We start from the raw sequence: 23,893 nt of genomic DNA on the forward strand, positions 1-23,893 counted from the left end.
GGAATAATGTACAACTTGATATTTTCTATCTCTCTGCAGTAAGCAGAGGAAATTTACCCATACCCTAAAACCTGTTAAATTATCCATAACATGTATTGATATTGGTATTGGTTTATTATTGTCACTTGTACCGAGGTACAGTGAAAAACTCGTCTTGCATACCGATCGTACAGGTCAATTCATTACACAATGCAGTTACACTGAGTTAGTACAGAGTGCATTGAGGTAGTACAGGTAAAAACAATAACAGTACAGAGTGAAGTATCACAGCTACAGAGAAAGTGCAGTGCAATAAGGTGCAAGGTCACAACAAGGTAGATCATGAGGTCAGAGTCCATCCCATCGTATGTAAGAGTTTGCACATCTGCTGAAGTTTAGAACATGACTTTTTAAGATGACTTTCCAAAATGGTTGGGGCAGGGAAGTACGATTTTCTTTAGACTTGTTTAATATTCTATGTAATCGCCAAAGGAATGCTTCCAAAGGATTTGATTGTTCTGCATGGATTTATTTTTCATATTCACAAAATTGCTTTGGATGAGAACATAAGAACATAAGAAACAGGAGCAGGAGTAAGGCAATTAGCACCTTGAACCTGCTCTGCCTTTATTGGTATGATCATAGCTGATCCAATGTTAGCCTCAGTGTCACTTACCCATTCTCTCCCCATACCCCTCAGCTCCCTGTAGTTCAAATTTCTTTCAATCTGCACTTTGAATATATTCAATGAAGCCCCACCTCCACAGCTCTGGGGGGGGGGGGGGTAAAGAATTTCAGAGTCACAACCCCTGAGAGAAGAAATTCCTCCTCACTGTCATGACTCCATATTCTGAAAACAGGCACCCTAATTTTAGATATCCCCTCTCAGAGAAACATCCACTTCACATCCATCCCTTTCAGAATCTTACATATTTCAATAAGAGTACTTCTCATTCTTTTAACGTCAATGAGTATGGACCTAATCTACTCAACCTCTCTTAATGTCTTCATCCCAGGAATCAAGCTCGTGAGCCTTCATTGCACTGCCTCCAATGCAAATATTGCATTTCCTTAAATTTGGAAACAAAAACTGTACTGATGCAGTTTTTTTTATCCTCTTTGCAGCCTGCTGTGCCATCTTTCACTGAATTATCAGCAAATTTGCTTACAGTACACGCAGTCCCTTCTTTCAAATCATTAATATAGATTGGAAATAGATGAGGCCCCAGGACTGATCTCTGCGGCATCCCACCAGTTACTAATTATCAACCTGAAAATGACCAATTTATTCTGTTTTTTCTTTGTTTTACATCAATTAGCCAATATATTGCCCCCATCCCTATGTGCTCACACCTTGTGCAGTAATTTTTCATGTGGTGTCCTATTGAATTCCTTCTGGAAATCTATATACACTCCAACTACTGGAATTTAGAGAATTTTAGGAGTTTACAATCACTTTCTTTGCATCTACTTCTAGAATGCAGGCCATCAGATCCAAGTGACTTGTCAGCCTTCAATCCTATTAGTTTGTTTCATACTTTTTCTCCAGTATTAGAAATCATTTTAAACTCCTCCCAAGAGCCTCATGATTATCTTTTACTTTTGAGATGTTTTAATGTCTTTGGCTATGAAGACTGATCCAAAATAAATATTTAGAATATTTTGCCATTGCTCTATTTCCTGTTATTAATTCCCCAGTCTCTTAGAATCCCATCCTCTAAGGGACCACTGTTTATTTTAGATTTTTTTTTCCTCCTCATATACCAACAGAAACTCTTCCTGTCTGTTTTTCTTTCATTTGCTCATTTTCTCTCATGCTCTACCCTCTCCCCCTTTGTAATTTTTTTTAGTTAACTTTTGCTGGTTTCTAAAATTTTTCCCGGTCCTCTGGGCTCCCATTAATCTCCATAACATTGCATAGGCCATATCTACTCTTGGTCCATAGGTTTACTCTGGGTACCAACAACCCAAAACCACCTTTTAGAAGAACAAAATCTTATATTCTGCCTTGGTGGTCTACAACCCAATGGAATGAACATTGACCTTTCCAATTTCAAATAACCCTTCCCACCCCCGTATGCCCTTCAGCTCTCTCTTAATGGTTCCCATTACCTCCTCCCTATCAGATTCCAGCACTGTAGCCCATATGTCCCTGCCTTTCACCCTCCCTTCACCCCATCTGGCTCCATCTGTTGTTTTTTTCCTTGTCTGCTTCCACCTATCACTCATCTGCCTCTGTCTCCCAACTCCACCCCTCCTCCTCCCCACCTGGCTCCTTCTGCCCATCATCCTTCACCCATCCTCTGTCCACCTATCAGCTACTGGCCCCTGTCTCCCCCCTCCCCCCTCCTCTTTATACTGGATACCTTCTATCCCCACTCTCAGTCCTGATTGATGCAGGGTCTCGACCCAAAATATCGACAATTACTTTCCCCCAAAAACTGCTGCTCGACCCATTGAGTTCCTCAGAAATTTTGCTTTTGCTCCAAAACCATCTTGTTTGTCTGCACCAAACAAGTTTATTTCATTCTATAAAGGTTCTGACACTACAAATATTATACTCACATATTCCCATGGGTTGGGATCTCTGGCTGCTTAAATCATCCAAGAGTCAGATGGAAGCAGAATAATAAAGCTCCCCATTCTGTCCTCCAAATAGTTGATCAGGCAACTTTATTCTTGTGCTGGCTAGTTATTACCTCAGGGGCACCGTGTCTTTTACCCCATCAGTTGCCCTTCCTGTCCAGTTCTCAGTGAGTGGATCGTGGATGACTAGCAGACTCCACAAGTGCATTGTGCCTACCACGGCCAGTTGATTATGCACTATATTGAATATCTGCTTGTTTTCGAGGAACTTATCCCTCAGTGGCAGCCAGCTCCTTTCTCCTTTGTCTCTCAAGAAAGTAAGCTGACATTGTCTCTTCCCAGGGCTCCTTAGATCTCCAGGCAACCAGTTCCATGATTCACCTCGTCCTTATCGGTCCTTCACCATCTGCTCCACTGACTTGTAGAATTCAGTACACTCATCTCTCTTTGTCTCTGTTTCAAATCAGTTATACTCAGATCTATTCACACATTTCTACTAAACGTTTGGGTTTTGGCATATAGAGTTCATGAGTTTTTGATGGATGCCTGCAGCTGTATGCCTTTTCTTTCTTTTTGATACCATCTTCAGTTAACCACAGATAGTGCATCCTTCACTTACAGACTTTCTTTCTCACTAACCTTTCCTAAGATTTATGAAATATCACTTTAAATATCTGCTTCTGCTGCTGTACTATCTTACCTTTTAATCTGTTTTCCCAGTCCACTTTGGCCATCATTGTCCTCATACTAAAGTAATCGCCTTTATTGAAGTTTATGACACCAGTTTCACACCTCAAACTACATTTGAAATTGTACAGGGCTATGATTACATTTTCATATCCTTTACCATTAGATCATTAATAACTCCTGTTCATTACATGATCCAAGATCTAAAATAGCCTACTCTAGTCAGTTCCTCAACAAATTGTCCCAACAAGCCATCTCAAGTATGCTCTATGAACTTATCCTCAATGCTATCAATGAAGAATTTATATTAGATAATTAAAATCAAAAAATGATTATTCTGCCCCTTTCTTACAAGTCCCATTACTTTTCAATTTATACTCTGTCCTACGGTATAGCTACTATTAGAAGGTCTGTATACGACTTCTATTTGTGACTTCCTACTTTTATTATTTCGTATCTCCACCAAAACTGATTCTACATCCTGAGCTTCGGAGCCAATATTATTGCTCACCATTGCAGTGATCTCATCTTTTATTAACATAGCTTTCCCAACTCCTTTCTCTTTCTGCCCATCCTTCTGAAATAGCAGATATGCCTAAATATTTAGTTTCCAGCTTCTGTTACCTTAATGGCCATCTGAACATACCCATTTATTTATATTTGTGCATCAACTCATCTATCATGTTATGAATGCTGTGTACATTCAGATATAGAGCCTTTAATTTTGTCCTCCTGTTTTCCCTTTGGCTCCATTTTCTTGTATACTCTTGTGCTTGTATATTGTGCTCCTTCCTGATACACTCTAGTAATCATTAACCGTGCTGTTGTCCTGCACTATTGCCTTGTCCTTTCTCTTGTCTTGCTAAATACTGTTTCACATGAATCCCCACCTTCTACTGCCTGTTTACCTCTCCCGCTACTGATTTTGCCCTCTGGTTCCCATTCCTCTGCCAAGCTGGTTTAAACTCTCCCTAACAGCAAGCTACTTCAGCTGTCCAAGAGTAGAAGATTAAAAAGTGACCAGTTCCTAATTTGCAACAATATAATGAAGAGTTTCTGTGAGTATGTAAAACTAATATCAGCCATAGGATTGAATGGTGGAGCAGACTTGATGGGCCGAATTGTCTAATTCTGCTCCTATATCTTATGGTCTAAAAGAATGCACTGAGAGACAAGGACGGCTCAGGATTGAAGGTGGCTAGCTTTCTCTGTAGAGAGAAAATATGGTGCAGACGTTAAACAAATATTTTGGAATACTTGTACTAAAATAGTGGAAGTATATTCTGGAGAGAAATATGAATAAGAGATTAGTCCAAAAGCTTAAAATGTACATTTCAGAAAGTAAAATAAGGAACGAAGTAATGCACAGGAATAGTCTGAAAGTTATGGATCAGGACAGAAGCCCAGGAATTCTCATGTAGAACCGTGGCTTCAGTAGCTTTCAGAAAACATGCAATATAGTAACAGTGCTGCATTGTATCCTCTTCTGACATTCAGTTCCATTAACTTAAATAAAGCTAAATTTAATAAGACATTACATAGATGTGTAGTGCCAGAGGACTGGCAGATACATAATGTAATGCGTAAATTTAAGAAGGAGAACAGAACAGGTCTAGGGAATTATATACCAGTCAGCACAACATCAGTAGTGGGAAAAATAATGGAATCCACTCTAAAGCAGAGAATAGAAGAACATCTAGTGATGTCTAGTATAATAATGAATTATCAGCATGGATTTCAAAAGAGGAAATCTAGATTGACCAGCCTTATTGAATTTTTTTGGAGTTAACAGAGAGAGTAGACAATGATAATGCAGTAGAAAAAAAATCTATCTCAATTTTCAAAAGGCCTTCGATAAGGTACTCCATAATAGATTAATGAGTGTCAGATAATGTGGAGTCAGAAATCAAGTAGCAGACTGGATTGCTGGCTGGCTTCAGGACGGAAAGCAGAGAGTGAGAGTCAAGGATATCTATTCACAATGGAAGAAGGTGAGTAGCAGTGTCCCACAGGCATCAGTGCTGGAACCACTGCTGTTCACAATTTAAATTAAAAATTTAAACTCTGAATTCAAAAACACAATTCCTGAATTGACAAATGAGCACAAAAGGAGCCATTCAGGCTCAATGTAAATTGCAGTCCAAATAGTCCCTTCCCTCACCATCTTCCATTCTATTTTTTTTCTTTTCTGATCTTTATCCAGATACCTTTTGAATGCTAACATTGAATCTGTTGTTATATTATTATTATGTTATTCCATTATTATGTTAGCAGTGTGTTTCAGATCCTAACCTCTCACTTGTTTTTCCTTGTGTCACATTTGGATTTTAGGTCAATCATTTTCATCCTATATCCCCTGGTTCTTGTCCCTCGCACTGATATGAACAGTCTCTTTGTTCTAATCTGTCTGTGTCCTTTGTGATTGTAAATGTCTTTTATCGGATCCCCTCCCAATCTCCTCTCTGCCAAGAAGGCGGGTAGTGGTGGCTGTGGCTAATCCAGTCTATTCATGTAGCTAAAGTCCATAATCTCTGGAATCATTTTTGTAAATTTCTTCTGCAATTTTCCTAAAATATTGCACAAAATGTTCTATACAGTGTCATCATTTTTTAAATTTCAAAAATAGACTTTATTCATGATGAAAAATATATACCAAGGAAGAAATAATTGTCATGAACCAGCAACAAAAGAAACACACTGAGCATGATTCAGTGTTAAAAACTATTTTATTAATCACTACTTATGATAATACGAAAAATAAAAGTAAAAATATTAGTACGTTAGAATTCAAAAATGTTAAACCTTGAACATTAAGCCCAAAAACTAAACTCTTCGTGTGTGTGTGGCAAAGTCCCAAACTCCAAGTTCAAGAATGGTTCTTAAAGTTCAGTTCCGCAAGCCATAAGGTGAAACATGAGCAAAGGCTTCTTCAACAACCACCGTTGTCTGAAGATAAGACGTAAACGTAGAGAAACATAGAGAGAGTAATTACGAAGTCCAAATGTTCCACGATGGAACCCAAACAACACCTCAGTGTTTACTTGGTAGTGACTTCCTCACCCCGAAAAGCATCCGAATCGTGGTCGTCCACAAAAATACCTGTTTCCTTCTACAGGTCAGCAACAAAGTGAACTCCACCGGATTACTTCCAATTTCCATACATGGATTTCAGTGGCAGACACAGTTATTGTTTCTCATCCATCGACAGAGAAACTAGCAGGCTGGTGTCTCTCTCCCTTTTCTCTCTCTCTCTCTTCGACTGACCTCTTCAACAACGTCATTACGTCCTTTATCTTCTGTTGACGTAAGCACGCCACACACACACACACACACACACACACACACACACACACACACACACACACACACACACACACACACACACACACACACACTATCTTAAAGGGACTTTCACCGAGTCCGTAACACAATACAAAAAACTTTTACATGCATGGTCATTACATTCAGTAGTATAAACTTTTAAAGAAAAAGAAAACAAACACAGCTCCATTGCCACTCACGTACACCTCCCTGAGGTGATACCCCTTTCACAGTTTGAGGGGCTTCCCCACCCAACTCTGCCCCTCCATGTACGGTAGTGGAAGGAGCCTATATTGTGGTCCTTCCCCACAGAGGCTTAACACTGGCTGCACTGAGCTTCAGTGCGTCCCTTAACACGTACTCCTGCAGCCTGGAATGTGCCAGTCGGCAGCATTCCCTTACGGACATCTCACTGTGCTGGAAGACCAACAAGTTTCAGGCAGACCAAAGGGTGTCCCTTACCGAGTTGATGACCTTCCAGCAGCACAATGTCTGTCTCGGTGTGTGTCCCCAGGAACAGCCTGTACATCAGAGAGTCCTCTCTTATGCAGCTGCTGGGGATGAACTGGGAGATAGACTCTTGCATCCTTCTCCACACCCTCTTAGCAAAGCCACAGTCTGTAAAGAAGAAGGTGACCATCTCTTCCCCACCCCAGCTGTCCCGAGGGCAGCGTACATTGGGGGTGATATGTCGTCTGTACAGGAAGGCTCTGACAGGGAAGGCCTCCTCTCTCCACCAGCCAAATGAAGTCTTGGTGCTTGTTGGTGAGATCTGGTGATGAGGCGTTCTGCCAGATGGTTTGGACAGTCTGCTCAGGGAACCACCCCACCGTATCCATAGTCCCGCAGTATCTGCAGGACATTCCGCACTGACCACTGCCTGATGGACTTGTGGTCAGAGGTGTTTACTTGGAAGTATTCTTCCACAAAGGATAGGTAGTGCAGCACTGTCCAGCTGACTGGGACGTTGTGCGGTAACGGGGCTAGGCCTATCTTCCGCAATATCAGGGACAGGTAGAACCTTGGCACGTAGTAACACTTGGATCCACACACCGCCTGATACAGCCACACACAAAGGTGGTCATCAGGATGAGGTTAAATTTGGGTACACCTTTGCCCCCATTCTCTGGGGATTTGTGCAGTGTGACCCATTGGACTTGCTCCATCTTGCACCCCCAGATAAACTGGAAGACGTCCCAGGTGATTACTGAGGCAGAGGAATGGGGAACAGGCCACACCTGCACCAAGTACAGCAGCCCTGAGAGCATATCGCACTTGACAACCAAGTTATTCCCAATTATTGACAGAGAACGCCATTTCCACAGACTCAATTTTTGTTTTACCTTCCCATTCCACTCCAGCCAATTCTTGTTGCATGCCTCAGCCCCTCCGAACCAGATGCCTAACACCTTCAGGAAGTCAGACCTGACAGCGAAGGGGATATCGGATCCGTTAGGCCAGTTGCCAAAGAGCCTCAATCTTCGCACGGTTGACTCTGGCCCCCGATGCCAACGGAAACTGGTCACAGATGCTGACCAATCAGTGAATTGACTGTGGATCTGAGCAGAAGACGGTGACATCGTCCATGTACAGGGGGTTTTTTACTTGTGTGCCTCCACTGCCTTGCAACATCACCCCACTTGTGCTCTCGTCCTTCCTGATGGATTCGGCAAAGGGTTCAATACAGCACACAAACAAGACAGGGAAGGGTGGACAACCCTGCCTGTCTCCAGATTTGATGGGGAAACTCTCTGTCTCTCACCCATTGATTTGGACTGCACTACAGATATCCGTGTAGAGCAGTTGGATCCAATTTCTGATTCCCTCTCCAAAACCCATTTTGGAGAGCACATCCATCATATGTGGTTTCCTATCAAAGGCCTTCTCCTGGTCCAAGCTGACCAGGCAGGCATCCACCCCTCTGTCCTGCACAAAAGCAATGGTATTCCTGAGCAGCGCAAGGCTGTCAGAGATTTTCCTGCCTGGAACAGCACAGGTTTGGTCTGGGTGGATCACGTGTCCCAGAGCAGACTTGACCCAGCTGGCAACGACCTTGGACAGGATCTCATAATCCATATTCAATGGTGAAATGGATCTCCAATTCCTGATGTCCTCCCTCTCCCACTTCTGCTTGTTGCTGAGGGTAATGATATCCTTCCTCATGGAGTATGACATGCTGTCAGCCAGAAGCATAGCGTTATACATTTCCAGCAGGTCCGGGCCCTTCCAGTCCCACAAGGCCAAATACAACTCTGGCAGTAAGCTGTCAGTTCAAGAGTTTTATTCGTGCCAAGGGAATGGATAGAGCCAGTCAGCTCCTCCAGGGTCAGTGGCTGATCCAGACTCTCCTGCTTGCTACTGTCTAACATCTCCATGATAGAGGACAGGAAGTTCTGGAACATGGAACATAGAATATTACAGCACAATACAGGCCCTTCGGCCCACAATGTTGTGCCGACATTTTATCCTACCCTTCCCTACCACATAGCCCTCCATTTTTCTATCATTCATGTGTCTGTCTATGAGTCTCTTAAATGTCACTAATACGTGTGCCCCCACAACCTCTGCCAACAGTGCGTTTCACGCACCCACCACTCTCTATGTCAAAAAATTTACCTCTGAAATCCCCCCATACCTTCCTCCAATCACCTTAAAATTATGCCCCCTCATGTTGACCATTTTTGCCCTGGGAAAAGGTCTCCAACAGTCCATTCAATCTCTGCCTCTTATCATCTTGTACTTCTCTATCAAGTCACCTCTCATCCTCCTTCTCTCCAAAGAGAAAAGCCTTAGCTCACTCAACCTATCCTCATAAGACATGCTCTCCAATCAAGGTAGCATCCTGGTAAATCTCCTCTGCACCCTCTCAAAAGCTTCCACATCCTTCCTATGATGAGGCGACCAGAATTGAACACAATACTCCAAGTGTGGTCTAACCAGAGTTCTATATAGTTGCAACATTACCTCGTGGCTCTTGAACTCAATACCACAACTAATGAAGGCCAACACACCATAGGCCTTCTTAACAAGCCTATTGACCTGCACGGCAACCTTGAGGGATCTATGGATGTGAACCCCAAGATTCCTCTGTTCCTCCACACTGCTAAGACTCCTGTCATTAACTTTGTATTCTGCCTTCAAATTCGATCTTCCAAAGTGTATCACTTCACACTTTTCCAGTTGAACTCCATCTGCCACTTCTCAGCCCATGTCTGCATCCTATCGATGTCCTGTTGTAACCTACAGCAATCTTCTACACTATTCACAACACCACCAACCTTCATGTCATCAGCAAACTTACTAACCCACCCTTCCACATCCTCATCCAAGCCATTTATAAAAACCACAAAGGTCAGGGGTCCCAGAAAAAATCACTGCGGAACACCACTGGTCACTGACCTCCAGGCAGAATATACTCCATTTACCAACATCCTCTGTCTTCTATGGGCGAGCCAATTCTGAATCCACACAGCTAAGTTTCCATGCCTCCTGACTTTCTGGAAGGCTGTGTTGTCTGTAGCCTTTCTGTCATACAGAACGTCATAGAAGGATCTGCAGATCCCCAGTATGTCTATCTGTGAGGATGTTACTGACCCATTCACTTCCTTAAGGCTGTGGATCAGATAGATCCCCTGTGAACCTTTTGGAAGAAGAAGCATGAGCATGTCTCATCCTGCTCCACAAAGTGAACCCTGGATCTTGGAGGCTTCAGAGGCAAAGAGCGCAGCGTGCCAGCTCTGCACCTCTCAGAGTTCCTCTCTCACATCCACCTCCCCTTGAGTGCAGAAGGAGTAGTTGCTGCAAGTCTATCTGGAGTTGGCACAATTCCCTCTGACTCTTGTCTTGCTTTCTGAACACCTTTAAGGATGAAGAACCTCTTGATGTTCTCTTTGTTTTTTTTCCCACCAGTGGATCGGAGAGTCAAAGGAAGGTTTCACGGTTCTCCAACCTGTGTAATCCCTCTTTAGTTCCTCGATGTTCTCTAGGGTCAGCAGCTTGACATTCAACTTCCATGTTCCCCTGCCTGCCCTCTGATCCTCCTGTAGGTGACAGGAGACTGGAAGGAGGCAGTGGTCAGAGAAGAACACCAGAGTGGCGTCAGTGGATCTGACTGTGACTGCCTTCGATGTGAAGGGGAAGTCTATCCGTGACCTTACTGAGTTGCCCATTCCGGTCCAAGTGTATTGCGGCTGTGCTCCATCTGCAGGGATGCTGAAAGCATTGCACAGCTTTGCATCTTTAACCATTCCCATCAGGAGTTTGGAGCTGCTGTCCAGTCTCCTTTCGGCACTGCTGGATTGTCCAGCCAGGTCAATGATGCAGTTGAAGTCACCGGCCAGAACAACCGGTAGGGATGCCTTGCTTTGCTCTTGTACTCAGAAGAACATAGGAAATAGAAGCAGGAAACCATTCAGCCCCTGCCTTGTGCTTCACTGTTCAGTAAGAATGACTTTTTTATAGTGCTACTTTATTAGCCCCATATCTCTTGTTCTTTTAATAACCAAAAATCTATCAAACTCTGTCTTAAGTATACTAAGGGATGAACCTCCACAGTCCTCTTGGGTAGATAATTCCAAAGATTCACTTCCCCCGAGTGAAAAAAATTACATCTTATTTCAGTTCTGAGTGGCCAATCTCTTATATGGAGTCTTTGCCCCAGGTTCTAGACATCCTAGCCAAGGAAAATATCATGCCTGCATCTACCCTGTCAAGTCCCGTCAGAATATTTATGATTCATAAGATCATCACTCATTGTCCTAAACTCTCTCAAGAGTATAGGACCAGTCTGCTTGATCTCTACTTAAAGGACAAATCCCCATCCCAGGAATAATTGCCCTCCCTTGTACAAGTGAATGTCGTATTTCACTTTGTTGTTGTATTTCTGTTATTGAGATTTTACTTTGTATTGCTTTAAATGTAAAAGCACTATCAACTAAATATGAGCCTAAATTGATCTATCATACTTATGCTAGCCTTTCTGACTATCTTCATTTGTGTATTGATATACCAATATATGGTATTTTAATATAGTTTATTGATTAGATCAGCTAACCTCAGATAAGCTTCGTAACCTGCAATGCCTGTGTGGTTCAAATAAATGCATTAATTACAAAAATGTCATACTTTCAGCCATGCAGGAGCCCTGGTTTATTGAATTAAATATACTTTTACATGTAATTCTGTCCTGTTTAAATGCCTATTACCCAGATAAAAACACTTCGTAATTTTAATTGAATTATTTTCAAAAATGTTCCAATCAAAAGCTTTGATATGCAGCATTCAAGAAAAAGAATTATTTATTTTTTCTTAAAGCAGAGTGAATGGATTTTTAAAAAATAAATTGTTTATAAGGTAACTTCAGAGCCTTTCTTTAAAAAGGATGCTGCAAGCAGATATTACTATCAAGTCTCAGATTGATTCTAGTTGGATCAAAATAAATGTAGCTAATGCACAAAGTGGGCTTTATTCATAATTTATTGTACTCTCAATAATACCAAGATATCACTTCAGTCAAAAGTCCCTGAAGACATATGTACATAGTTCCTGATACAATCCTGCAGAATACACTGGAAAACAGCCAAGAATCTAATATAAATTCACTATCTGAATCAACGCTCTCTAAGTATTATGAGGAAGGCAATGTATCTGACACAAGACTTCCACCTCTGAGAGCTGAGTTCAGGTTAGAGTCTTGCAGTTGCTTGCAATAAATGCATCATGTGGTAGTGGCTGTGCTTTATACTCAGTTTCAAAGTTGTTCTGATCCTTGCTGAATTGACATTGAGTAGATGTAAACTAGTTCCCAGTGATGTGAGCTCATTGACCAAGACTAGTCCTTTTAACACACTAGTCAGCTACCTATACTGCCCATTGACATGTACATCAGATGCATACATTTTCTTTTATCAACTTGAAAGCTGATACCATCCTGATCTCAGGAAGCTACTTCAGATGTGCCCTCCTTAAGTAATATATTTGCCTTTTACAAGCTTTTTTCAACATGCCATCTGCCCCCAGCCAAGGTCACCAACCTCACAACCCACCTCGTAACATCCTGAGTCCCCAAACTACATCACCCATCATTCAAACCACAAGTCTGCTGGCACAACCCATGACCACAGGTCTCTCCATCCAACTGCCAAATTACTGGCCTAGCCCTTAACTCTGAAGACCAATATTTCAGCCTGACCCTCTCTGACAAAGACTCGCCTGTCCAATAAACATACCCTACCAAATACCAACCTTCAGCTGTAAAAGTCAACCCGCACTCTGTAATAAATCAGACAACAGCAGAGCCAAAGAACTTACAATTAATGCTTTATTAGTTTAACGCTAGCGGGAGTGGGGGTACATAGAGGAGCAAACTGTAAGTGCTGCTCTTCCCTGCACGTAGCCCTACTCAAGGAATACAGGGTGCTAACAAACTTAAATACATTGTTCTCCAGTGGGTGTCCACCTCCTGCACAGGCGTACCCATATTTGGGTATGCTTGACCAGCTCATGCTACCATTGGTCCCAGACAGGTTAACACATCTTTCACAGACAGTCACAAACAACCCTGTTGTTGTGGCCTTGAAGCTCAGCTTAGCTGATAAGGAGTTGCAAAGCTTCACGAGCAGGTTCAAGCTGCTCACCAGTAGAGAGAGAGAGAGTAACCCTTTATTCACCAGAGCTCCCTTCCCATTGTCTTCTAGACAGTCAGTCCAATGCCCCCCTTCTGACCTTTAGCCTCCACCTACTTACTGACCTCTGATTCTCCTTCCACCCTTTGACCTCCCTCACTCATGACTGCTATCAACAACTAACTTGCCCTCCAATGTGAACTAGATCCAGACTTAAGTAACTCCCGATGTGTGATATGCGCTGTAGCAACAAAAGAAGGAAAGGCCTTTCAGTGTACAATCTCCATGGCTACACACCAACCAATTGTCAAACCTTCAACAGCACCATTCAATATCAGGTCATGGCATTCAATGCATTCACAGAAATAGAGAGGCACAAGGCATGGAGCAACTTTTGACTGAGGACAGTTTAAAATTGCAGAATAGACAATCACAGACTAGAACACAATGAACATGAGTAAATGCATATCTAATGGGTCAAAGGGATTTTATGCAAGGGTCAAAGGGATTTTATGCAAGTTACAATAGGATCACTTCATATTTATGGAGTAATGTAGATGAGAGGCTAGCCAGAGGAGTCAAGTCTTGAGGCAACAGTAGTTTCAGCAGCAGAAAATCTGAGACAGGCTCAGAGGAAGATGATTCTACAGGAGGTTTTAATGATAGACCAGCAATGTTGTCAGAAGTACAAAGTTGTGAAAATTTTTGGTTCAACTTCATATAGTAGTCACAGAGAGGAGTGAAGTTGAAGGGTCTGCAAAAGGGGTTGTTCACTCAGGGGTGGAATTAATGGCAAACTCCTGCTGCCAGATATGACATAGACACTTTATACTGCAGTTACAGTTTTTACCAATTTTGATGGTCATGGGTAATATATTCTGGATGTAAACCATCCTAACACCATTTCAAATATAGGCAACCTGCTTGAGTGTTAGTAGGAAACACAACTATGGTTTAGTCAAAAGTGTGCAATCCAATCTCTATGGATTTTTCTTTAAATGTTAATATAGACAAAAAAGTTAAAAGACCGTTGATACTCCTGAGTTGCAGATTTTTCCAACTTTCTGTCAAATGTTCCTGGGTGACTGATTGCTTTAATGGTTGAACAGCATTCTTATTTTAGATGTGTCAGATTTATGAATATTTCATTTTTAAAAGCTGTTAAGGATGTTGAAAACTACAAGGCGGACTGACAGATAATTGTACTGAAAAGGCTGTACAAACATATAATGAAGTAATTTCATTCAGTGTCAGAGTTTGATGCACTGAATTCAATCAGTGTGAAATTAAAAAGGAGTTGACTCTGCTCCAGACGGTTGCAAGAACCATCACTAATCTGCTTCAAAGAAAAGTGCTTATTTTAGCTGTAAACTATTCATCATTCTTTTGCAGGGATGGTAAATGACAATTTGCTCCAAGATATACAAAATGTGGGTAATCTGGTGAAGGTGCTTTCCAAAAATTCTCCTCGTGCATAAGAATATTAGTATGTAATTTGGACCTTTTAGTTATGATGCATTTATTGCTGCCATTTGTAGGTCTGTAGTAGGTTGCTTAAATGGAAAAGCTCTGCAAAGCTTTGAAGATAATAAGCAGGTGGAATATGCCAGCAATTTGAAAATTGATTGGCCATAATCAGGGAAACGAAACATTGGCAACATTAATGGAATATATATTCTTTGCCCAATTATAAATGTATTAAATATAAAGCTATTTCTTTTTTGGGAGTGAGGACAGGGGAGGGATGCCTATTTATTAGATTTATGAATTTTGAGTACAGAAGGCTATGATGTACCTAGTCAGAAGGTGCTATTTCTTCAGAACCAGAGTAGTAATGATGCCATACATTAGAAAGCAAACTACAGTAATAGTGAGGTCATCCAAAACAGTAACTACCTACAAAGTACACCCATTAACATGCACATATATTACCAAAAATGTGCTGTTCAGTCCTCCTTTCCCAAGACTGGTACTTTCCTCTTGTTAGGTGGGAGGGGATTATGGAGCTCAGCTTTTGTATGGAGAGGGAGGGGTATTTGAAGTCAGTGGGGGAAAGCCAGCATTTGAAGATGGGGGGTTGGATTGAAGGGGGTGGAGGAGGGGGTGGTTGTCACTGACTCATGGCCTGCTTGGTGGGGAGTAGGTGGGGGAAGGGTACAAGGGAAGGAAATCATAGAGTAGAGAGTTGATAGGGTGTGATAACGAGAGGTAGAGGGGATTGGAAATGTCAGTATGATATGAGGGTGGGTGTTGTGGGCGTTAGGCAGGCTTCAAATTAAGGATCAGGGTTCAAGATTAGGGAGTTTCTGTGATGAGGGGATAAGACTGATACAATGCAATGGCTGGGCAGAGGGAAAGGATGTATGTATGTAAGTCTTTTACTTATCTTTGTGGCCTCTCAGTTTACCGCTATGCAAGAATGATCAATTACTTACGGGAATGCCTAATGACGAGCACCCACATTCTCTCAGGATGATGTTGTCCAAGTTCCCCTGTAATGTTCCATAATGAGCACTGGACTTGCGAAGGTGACTGATGCCAGAAAGAATCTGGTTGAATTTCCCGACTGGTGCAATGCAACCCAGAAATGATTGCGTATGTGATCTATTCCAGGTGAAACAACACACAACTGCATCACACTAGGGAAAAAAAACAACAGTGATTTTCAGTCTAGTTTCTCAGCAATATATATGTTTTAACCATCTTACCTTTCATTTAATATTTCCTGAATAAACCGATTATTTTACATTTTACAGTTAAGATTCTGATCTGCTTTAGATTTGTTAATTAATTCCCCTAACATTGTCCACAATATCAAAAATACTTTAATATTTATTTTAAAACCCTATCGTTATCCAAATTAATTCAGACAGTCTACAACTCAACATCTTCTACATGAAGCATCACATATTTGGTGTTTGAAAAAATGTGGAGAAATTCATTTTTGTTTACTAGAGCTAATAGCATGCAAAGGTATTGACTCCCACTAGAGTCAATGGAATTGGATGTGCAGAGATGAGTACAGCATATAACCAATACTCTTATATGCATTTGGTCCCAGCATAAGTGATAAATTTTTTTCCCCATTGTCTCTAAACATGAAACTTAATTAAACTTCTCATCCACTGTGAGCTGAACCCTTAAATAGCACTGAAATTAATAGAAATATTTCTCTTAGATTGATGGTAGAAACTTAAATATATTATTTTGATCTGCAATCTCTATCAGTTCCATGAAATGCTCAGTAATTCAACAGGAAATCTATGAAAATATGATGAATCCTGTCTCCTCCAAGTCTATGACATCTCACAATGTCATATTTGAAAATCTGATTCTGCAAAATATGCCATTTTAGCACCCTGGCAGCTCAAAATATTCAAAGGCATTGCAGTAAGTTACAACTGAACAACCTTCAAGAAGTGTTTCATAAAAAACAGAGGAAATCTTTCTTGCCCACAGGTTTTTGTTGAACTTGATAATCTCCCACTAGCCAGGAGCAGCAGCTAAGGCTTTACAAGGAACTGCCAATTTAGATGCCAACAAATGTTTTCCTTCTCCCAGGGCACCAATGCTCAATACAAGAGGGCATGGCTTTAAGGTAATGGGTGGGAAGTTCAAGGGAGATGTCAGAGGGAGGTTTTTCACTCAGAGAGTGGTGGATGCACGGAATGCGCTGCCTGGGGTGGTGGTGGAAGCTGATCTCTTGGTCAAGTTCAAGAGATTGTTAGATAAGCATATGGAGGAATTTAAGATAGAGGGATATGTGGGAGGAAGGAGTTAGATAGACTTAGGTATGGTTTGAAGGTTGGCACAACATGGTGGGCTGTATTGTTCTATGGTTCTATGGTTCTGCTGAGGCTCATGGGTCCTGTGTCATTACTGCTGAGTGGATGCTTCTCATTAGCAACAACAGCTAGCCTGCATTTGATCTCTGATTTAGAATTTATAGAATTAAATCATAAGGTCAGTTTTCACAAATGTGGCTTCAGATAGGGTCAATACAAGGGAAGCTCAATTCTCCAGTGAAAGAACCAGAATAATAGTGATAATCTTAAAATTAGACCCAGGGCAAGAGAGAGAAAATCGGAAACAGTCTATTTACACAAAGAGAAATGAAAAACACTCCCTAAAAGGCACTGAATGGTAGCTCAGTTGGAATTTTCAAGAGTGAAATTGGAAGATATTTACCTCAGGGTGTCAGGGAGTATTCAACAAAGGTAGTAGAGATACTAATCAGCATGATGTAACTGAATGGTGGAAGTGGCTTGAAAGTTTGAATGACTTACTGCTTTTCCTATCTTCAGCACTTTCTTACAGGGAGTGGTTAAACAGGCAGTAGATCAGTTTTGTGCAGTGGAAATTTATATGGACTTAGCAGGCTTTAGCAAATGTTGGCTTCATTTCTTGCAATCTATTTAAGGTTCTTCAGAAAGGGTTTTGAAGACAGTAAAAATAGCCTTTCTCCGTATGTGCGATGGTATGGGAGATCCACCAGCCAATACATATGGCTCAGCATTTGCAACCAAATTTATATAACAGCTTCAGACTTTCATACCATGCAAAGTATCAGAGGCAAGTCTGACTGAATCCTCAATTGATCTCCACACAAATGCACTTCTTTCCATCAGTAAAAACTTACCTCAAGTCAATTATAACTGAATTTGAAAAATGCAAAAATGGAATACTTTGGTGATTTTATTTTGTTCATTTCCCATCGCTAGTCAGTATTCATAAATATAAAGCATCACCACTTGCAGAAGGTATTGGAGGTCTGATGCCCCATATATGGAATCACATGCAAGCATTAATGACTGAGTAAGGAAAGAAACAGAAAAAATATATCAGTAAATCTTGATTCAAATAAATATTTTTGCTTATGATATGCCATAAACAGGCTTGAATCTTGTGCCCTGCCTTTACAAATGTACCAGAACTATATATTTATCGTAGTTTTTAAAAATTGCTTTTGCTTTCTACATTTCTAAAAATGTTTGCATATAAGTTGCAGCTGGATTTTGCATCAATCATGCAAAATGTTTGCCATCTGGTCAACAACACTGGGCACTGGGCCAGAGCTTGCTGGCTCTTGCCAACAGTTCCAAACACAACTGCCAACATTCAGCCATTCCAATGGCAGTAACTCCTGTCAAACATGGAGTCCAGAATTTAATATCAGGATTGGAAGGCTAAATCTGTCAGTTTCTCTGCAGTTTGACTCCACACAGAGTCCATCAGCAGGACATAGTCTGGCTGGGACTTCCTGGCATTACACTGGTGAAATTACCTCTTACTTCCCATGCCAGATTAGAGTCCCCATTGATTTCAATGGGAACTGCAGAACAAACAACTTTGCGTTAATGTTTTTAATTATTCCTTTCTTAACTCTTTGCTTTGCAGTCAATTTGTTTATAATGCATCAGAGTTTGCAATGAAGGTCTAGAGTGCACGGAACAATTGAGGATTTTAAATAATAATTAATCAAGCTTGAACTAGTGTAATGCACAAGACCAGAATAATATTTTCCAGAAATGTCCATGAATGGACATACTTCATCCTACTGTTTTAATTGTACATCTTCTGGTTACAGACATCGGAAGCTGGCTGGAACTTTTCGGATTTCAGCTGCACAATGTGGTACCTGGATTCCCAAAGCCTGAAATGAATGCCATGGAAGCAACTTACGAACTTCTGAAAACTCAAACCAGAACTCAAGACTGGGATCCCAGCAAGGTATAACAAGTAAATAGCTTCTACCAGTTTTCAGTCATTCTACAATTTTTCCCTTTCTTTACAAAGGCAATGGCTTGTGCTTCATGAATGCTATTGACACTCCAAAACCTCACTCAGCTGGCATTCTATATGGATGAATCAAGCTAATGCATGTCAGAAGCTGGTAGACTTAAAGGGAATTATGACTGAATCCAATCCTGTCCTCATATAGCCTCTATATTTTCCAGTAAAGCTACTGGATTGTGATCAGGACTGCACACCTTCTGTGACCCAGAAGTCATGGAGCAAATTAGACTGTCCTCCTCTCATATGGCCTCTTTGGTTATTATTGATGCCTCTGATGCCTACATGCCATCCAGAAAGAGAATTGTCAATTGTAAATAAATCCTCATTGAAAGTCAGTCTGAGTCACTGTAGATGTAAGGAAGAATCCCTCTTAAATGCCTGCAGTGTGTAGTGACATTGCAGGATGTTGCAGAATACAACAAGAAAAAATACATTTTGAGTGTTAGCCCTTTAAACAGCACCATTTTAGGAAAGACAGGGTTAGTAATAGCTGGGTTTTGAGTGAAAAATCAAGAACTGAAGTTTTTCAGACCACTGAGGTTGAAAATCACACCTTGAGTGAATGTGGGACATTGTGCTATTATTGACATCACTTCAGGGATTTTATGCAGGGAATGTGTTATTAATGCCAGCAGAAATGTAACTGAAAAGTCAGGGTTCACATCTCATACCAGGTACTATGAAGCCCAGAAGTAAATGCAATTTGACCTACTCTATAATTAGCTTATTTTTAACTGCACAGCAAAGTTTATGTCAGACACAATGTTTTCGATGTCTCATTAAATACACTTTGAAGAAAGATGGGGCACTGTTCTACTATCTGGTCAACATTTACCTCTGAACCAACACTACTAAACCAACTTAATTCATCAATTATCTTTCAACTGCTTATGGGACTCATGCAGATTTTCTGCCCATATTACAACAGTCACTTTACTTCAGAAATATTATGCAGCATTCATTGTGCCACATTTTTTCTGTCATCCTGAGGTTGTGAACGATATTAATGAAATGCAAGTTCTTATTGGAAATTCTAGGTTTGAAAGATGTTTTTGTTTATATCCCTAAATAGGCCAAGTTATGCTGTCAAATAAGCTTATTAGCAGCACCTAGGAGCAAATTCAAATAATAAACAATTTGTATAGCTTCTTTCATCACCTCAGGACTGCTAGAGGTCATTTTTTCTTTCTTTCTCAGGATATAAATGACATTGGAAAGTTGGGTGTTTATTGCAATCCTTAATTCTTCCTGAACAGGTTGGTGGGCCAGTTCAGAGGACAATTGGAAGTTAAACACAGTGGTAGGTCTGGAGTCATACACAGGTCAGGATGGCAGATTTTTCTTTCCCTTAAGGACATTGATGAACCAGATAGGTTTTCAACAGTCTACTGGTTCCATGGTCCAATTACTGACACAAGCTTTTAATTCTAAATTTATGTAGCTACTTGATTTTAAATTCCCCAGCTGCCATGATGAGATTACCAGACCCTTCAGTTTAGCAAGTCATAGCAGCCAATTTATGCATGGTAAAATCCCATAGATTGCAATACAAATGAGCTTACCCACTCTTAGTGATGTTAATAATGTTCCCTAATGACCAAGACATTTTATTCAATTGATGCTGGATGACATCCTAGTCAAAAGCAATGTCTATGATGAACTCATTTCACAGTTTCTAACATCATTACACATAAGTGTATAAAAGCTATATGATTTCCCACTCCCAAAAACAAAAGCATGCCAGAAAACTTGCTTCTAAGTTCCCACTAGTCTGGCCAACAACTAGCCAGAAATAGGATTCATCCTCCATCCCATGAATTAGAGATGATTACATTAAAAGTGTTATATCTCACTATTGATAACGTATTGTGATGAGCAGCACAATTCTTTCACTCCAGTGAAGAATTCTACTGTTATCTGTCATACAATAGAATTTCCAGAGCAAGCAGTAAAGTAGAATATTTTATTCTCTGAAAGATGTCAAGTAGACTAAAAATCCATTTCTTGAAGGCATGCTATAATGGTTGTGAAAGGTTTATAATACCCAATACCATTGATATAGTAACCTTGTTTTAAGCCCTACTTTATGTCAAGCTCAGAGTATGCCGGTGTCAAGCAGATTAATTAAGAGAACATCAAGATCAGCAATGCTTGGAGGTCAGCTCAGCAAGAGCTGGGGGTCACAATGTGAATCCAAACATGGTGAAAACTTATCTTAAAATATATATTAAAATAGAGTTATTGAGCAAAGTTTTATATTCTGTATTAGGTATATAAATTCCATGTGTGGCCTTTTGTGATTGAATACGTTTTGTAATGTTTATGTTTTACTCTTTTTACAAGACCAGTGACTGTGATAGTTCAATTGAAAGAGTGATGGAATAAATATCTAAAAGGGCCATTGTTTGATCCCCAGTTACAGCAATGCTCTACAATGATATGCATGGGACTATTCTGTCTTCACACAGAAACGTGGGGAAATTGGTTTTGTGTGTAGCTCCAAAATGAATGCAGCACATTTATATGGTTCTTAAGACAAGATAGTTGTGAATGATTTTGACATTGCTATGTTATACATTCCCATACTTATTCAAATAATACTGTGACCGATCTCATTCAATACATCTCTCCAAAATATACCTTAGGAATCATAGAATGTCCAGCTAATTGAATATCTGATGTTTGGGATGGATTTTTATTTTGTCATTGAGTATTGATGGAATTTTGAATGTGGCGATTTACATTTATATGTTTGATAATAAAATAGAGAACCAGTACCGTTTTAAGAGAAATATTGACAGATCTTCTGAGATCTTCATGATCTCACTGATGGAAATCTTTTCTTTGAAGTGTGCACTTGAATAGGAGCTCTTTCTGCTCTGTTTTTTCAGGTTGTATTAGGCATACAGTGTGAACTACAGAAGCAGCTCAAAAGCTTCATCTCTCTGGAACGGCTGCCCCAGGCCTACATAAGGAGCTACCAGAAATGCCAAGATAAACGGCCAAGGTTTGCTGCGGTTCCTTCTGTCTTTGGCAAAGGAGTCAAGTTTGCCATCAAAGATGGTAAGGTAACTGCTGACATCATTGGGGTTGCCAGTGACGACAGCAGACGCATAGCCGCCATTCTCAACGGTGCTGATTATCTGGAAAATCTCCATTTCACCATTGATGGTCGAGATACACATTACTTTGTTAAGTCAGGACCTCTAGAAGAAGACCTGACCATAATTGGGAATACTGGAGGTGGTCGTGTGCTGGAGAATGGAGTCAATGTGACTGTCTCTCAGATGACCTCTGTGGTGAATAGAAGGACTAGAAGGTTTGCAGATATTCAGCTACAATACGGGGCTCTAAGCTTCAACATTCGCTACGGTGCCACCATTGAAGAAGAAAAGATCCATGTGTTAGAGATGGCCAGACAGAGAGCTGTAGCCCAAGCCTGGGCAAAGGAACTGCGTAGGGTGCAAGAGGGAGAGGCAGGGGTGAGGACCTGGACTGAAGGAGAGAAGCAGCAGCTGCTGAGCAATGGACGAGTGCCAGGCTATGATGGTTATTTTGTATTGCTCGTGGAACAGTATCCGGATCTTTCCGACAGTGCCAACAACATCCAGTTTATGAGACAGAGTGAAATAGGAAAGAGGTAACGGTGAAGAAACGCCTGCCTTTCAGTCACCAAAGACTGCCTGTTTTTAAAACATTTATTGATTTGCTGTACTCTTTTCTAGAATGATATCCTGTACATATTGTGATGGAGAAACGTCGATTTTCAAGCTGCCTTCAAATGTGATAAAATATGGTATTTTAATAATACCCTTGTTTAGCATTCCTTTGAGCGGTTGGACAACTGATCTGGTCCATAATCAATAACATCAGACAATAGTGATCAGTCCAGATCAGACATAAATCTATACTATAGTTCCAGAATACACTAGTAGGGGTTGAGTGCGTTCATTAAATACTGTACTTTGTCTCTAATGTACAACTAGAAAAAGATGCCAACTGTGTTCTTCATAACAGTTCAGAGTCACATATTTTCTGTCACAAAATAATTGTCCAAGGGTGCGTGGCATTATTGGGCTACATACGATAGCTAAAGATGTTTAATTTTGATATTTTTCATTTTTTAATTTAATTGTGAATGGTCTATAATACTGTGAACAAGAAGAGTATGTATGATCGGTGTGTAAAGCACAGTACACCTATTTTGAACTGCTTATGGTGGTGGGTGTGGTGAAAGCCTGATGTGCATTATTTCCCCAGTAAAACATATCTTTGTTGTTCACCATTAAAACCAGTTATTTCCTCATTTAAATCATTTGATGGTGTAATTGCTAGATTAAAGAGCAATTTGCTTTTCTTTTCAGGTATAATCATACCAAGGCGTATACACTGAGGTGTAACTTCTTCACTAACTTTTGTGTAATTAATTTTAGAATGTAGTCTTGGCGCGATGTCAACGCACATTTACAATATGTGAAGGGCAAGCCAGACAAGTTGTTAATATTTTTAATTATGTTGTAAAATTCCTGGTAGACATTATTAACGCCAGCCATTGCGACCTGCTAATTGTTACGTGTTTTCATGTACTGAGTATGCAATCTGCATTCAAGCAAGATATGATGGAAGTTAGTTCTGGATTTGTGGAATCAACTGATTCTGTATGGAAGTTTATAAATAAATGTAGCACAATGGGGCTGGATATTAAATCTCATTCATTCACTAATATACGAGTGAATCAATGCAGGCTTATGCCAAAGCATGATTTTACCGAATTTCACACAACAGTTTTTATTCCTTAAAGGGACAGTGGACTAGATTTTCTATCACAGTGTGCAATGTTTACATCTTGTACTCAAAGTAACTCCAAGGGGAAAAAAAATCTTGTTAAATAAAACCAGGGC

At 40.5% G+C, this 23,893-nt stretch overlaps 1 protein-coding gene across 9 annotated transcripts in view; it reads left to right on the top strand.

Annotated features, from left to right (window-relative positions):
* The window catches only part of tenm1 (teneurin transmembrane protein 1), a 1,611,625-nt gene extending 1,587,934 nt beyond the window's left edge, over nt 1-23,691 (top strand). For all 9 annotated transcript variants that reach the window (XM_052021038.1, XM_052021037.1, XM_052021042.1 and 6 more), the window contains 2 exons: nt 18,784-18,926; nt 21,884-23,691. In XM_052021038.1, coding sequence (XP_051876998.1) covers nt 18,784-18,926; nt 21,884-22,636 — 896 coding nt within the window. In that variant the 3' untranslated portion in view covers nt 22,637-23,691. The remainder of the gene's footprint in view (nt 1-18,783; nt 18,927-21,883) is intronic.
* The last annotated feature ends 202 nt before the right edge of the window (nt 23,692-23,893 follow it).

The sequence above is a fragment of the Pristis pectinata genome, chromosome 8 (genome assembly GCF_009764475.1).
Source record: "Pristis pectinata isolate sPriPec2 chromosome 8, sPriPec2.1.pri, whole genome shotgun sequence".
NCBI classification, from domain to species: Eukaryota; Metazoa; Chordata; class Chondrichthyes; order Rhinopristiformes; family Pristidae; genus Pristis; species Pristis pectinata.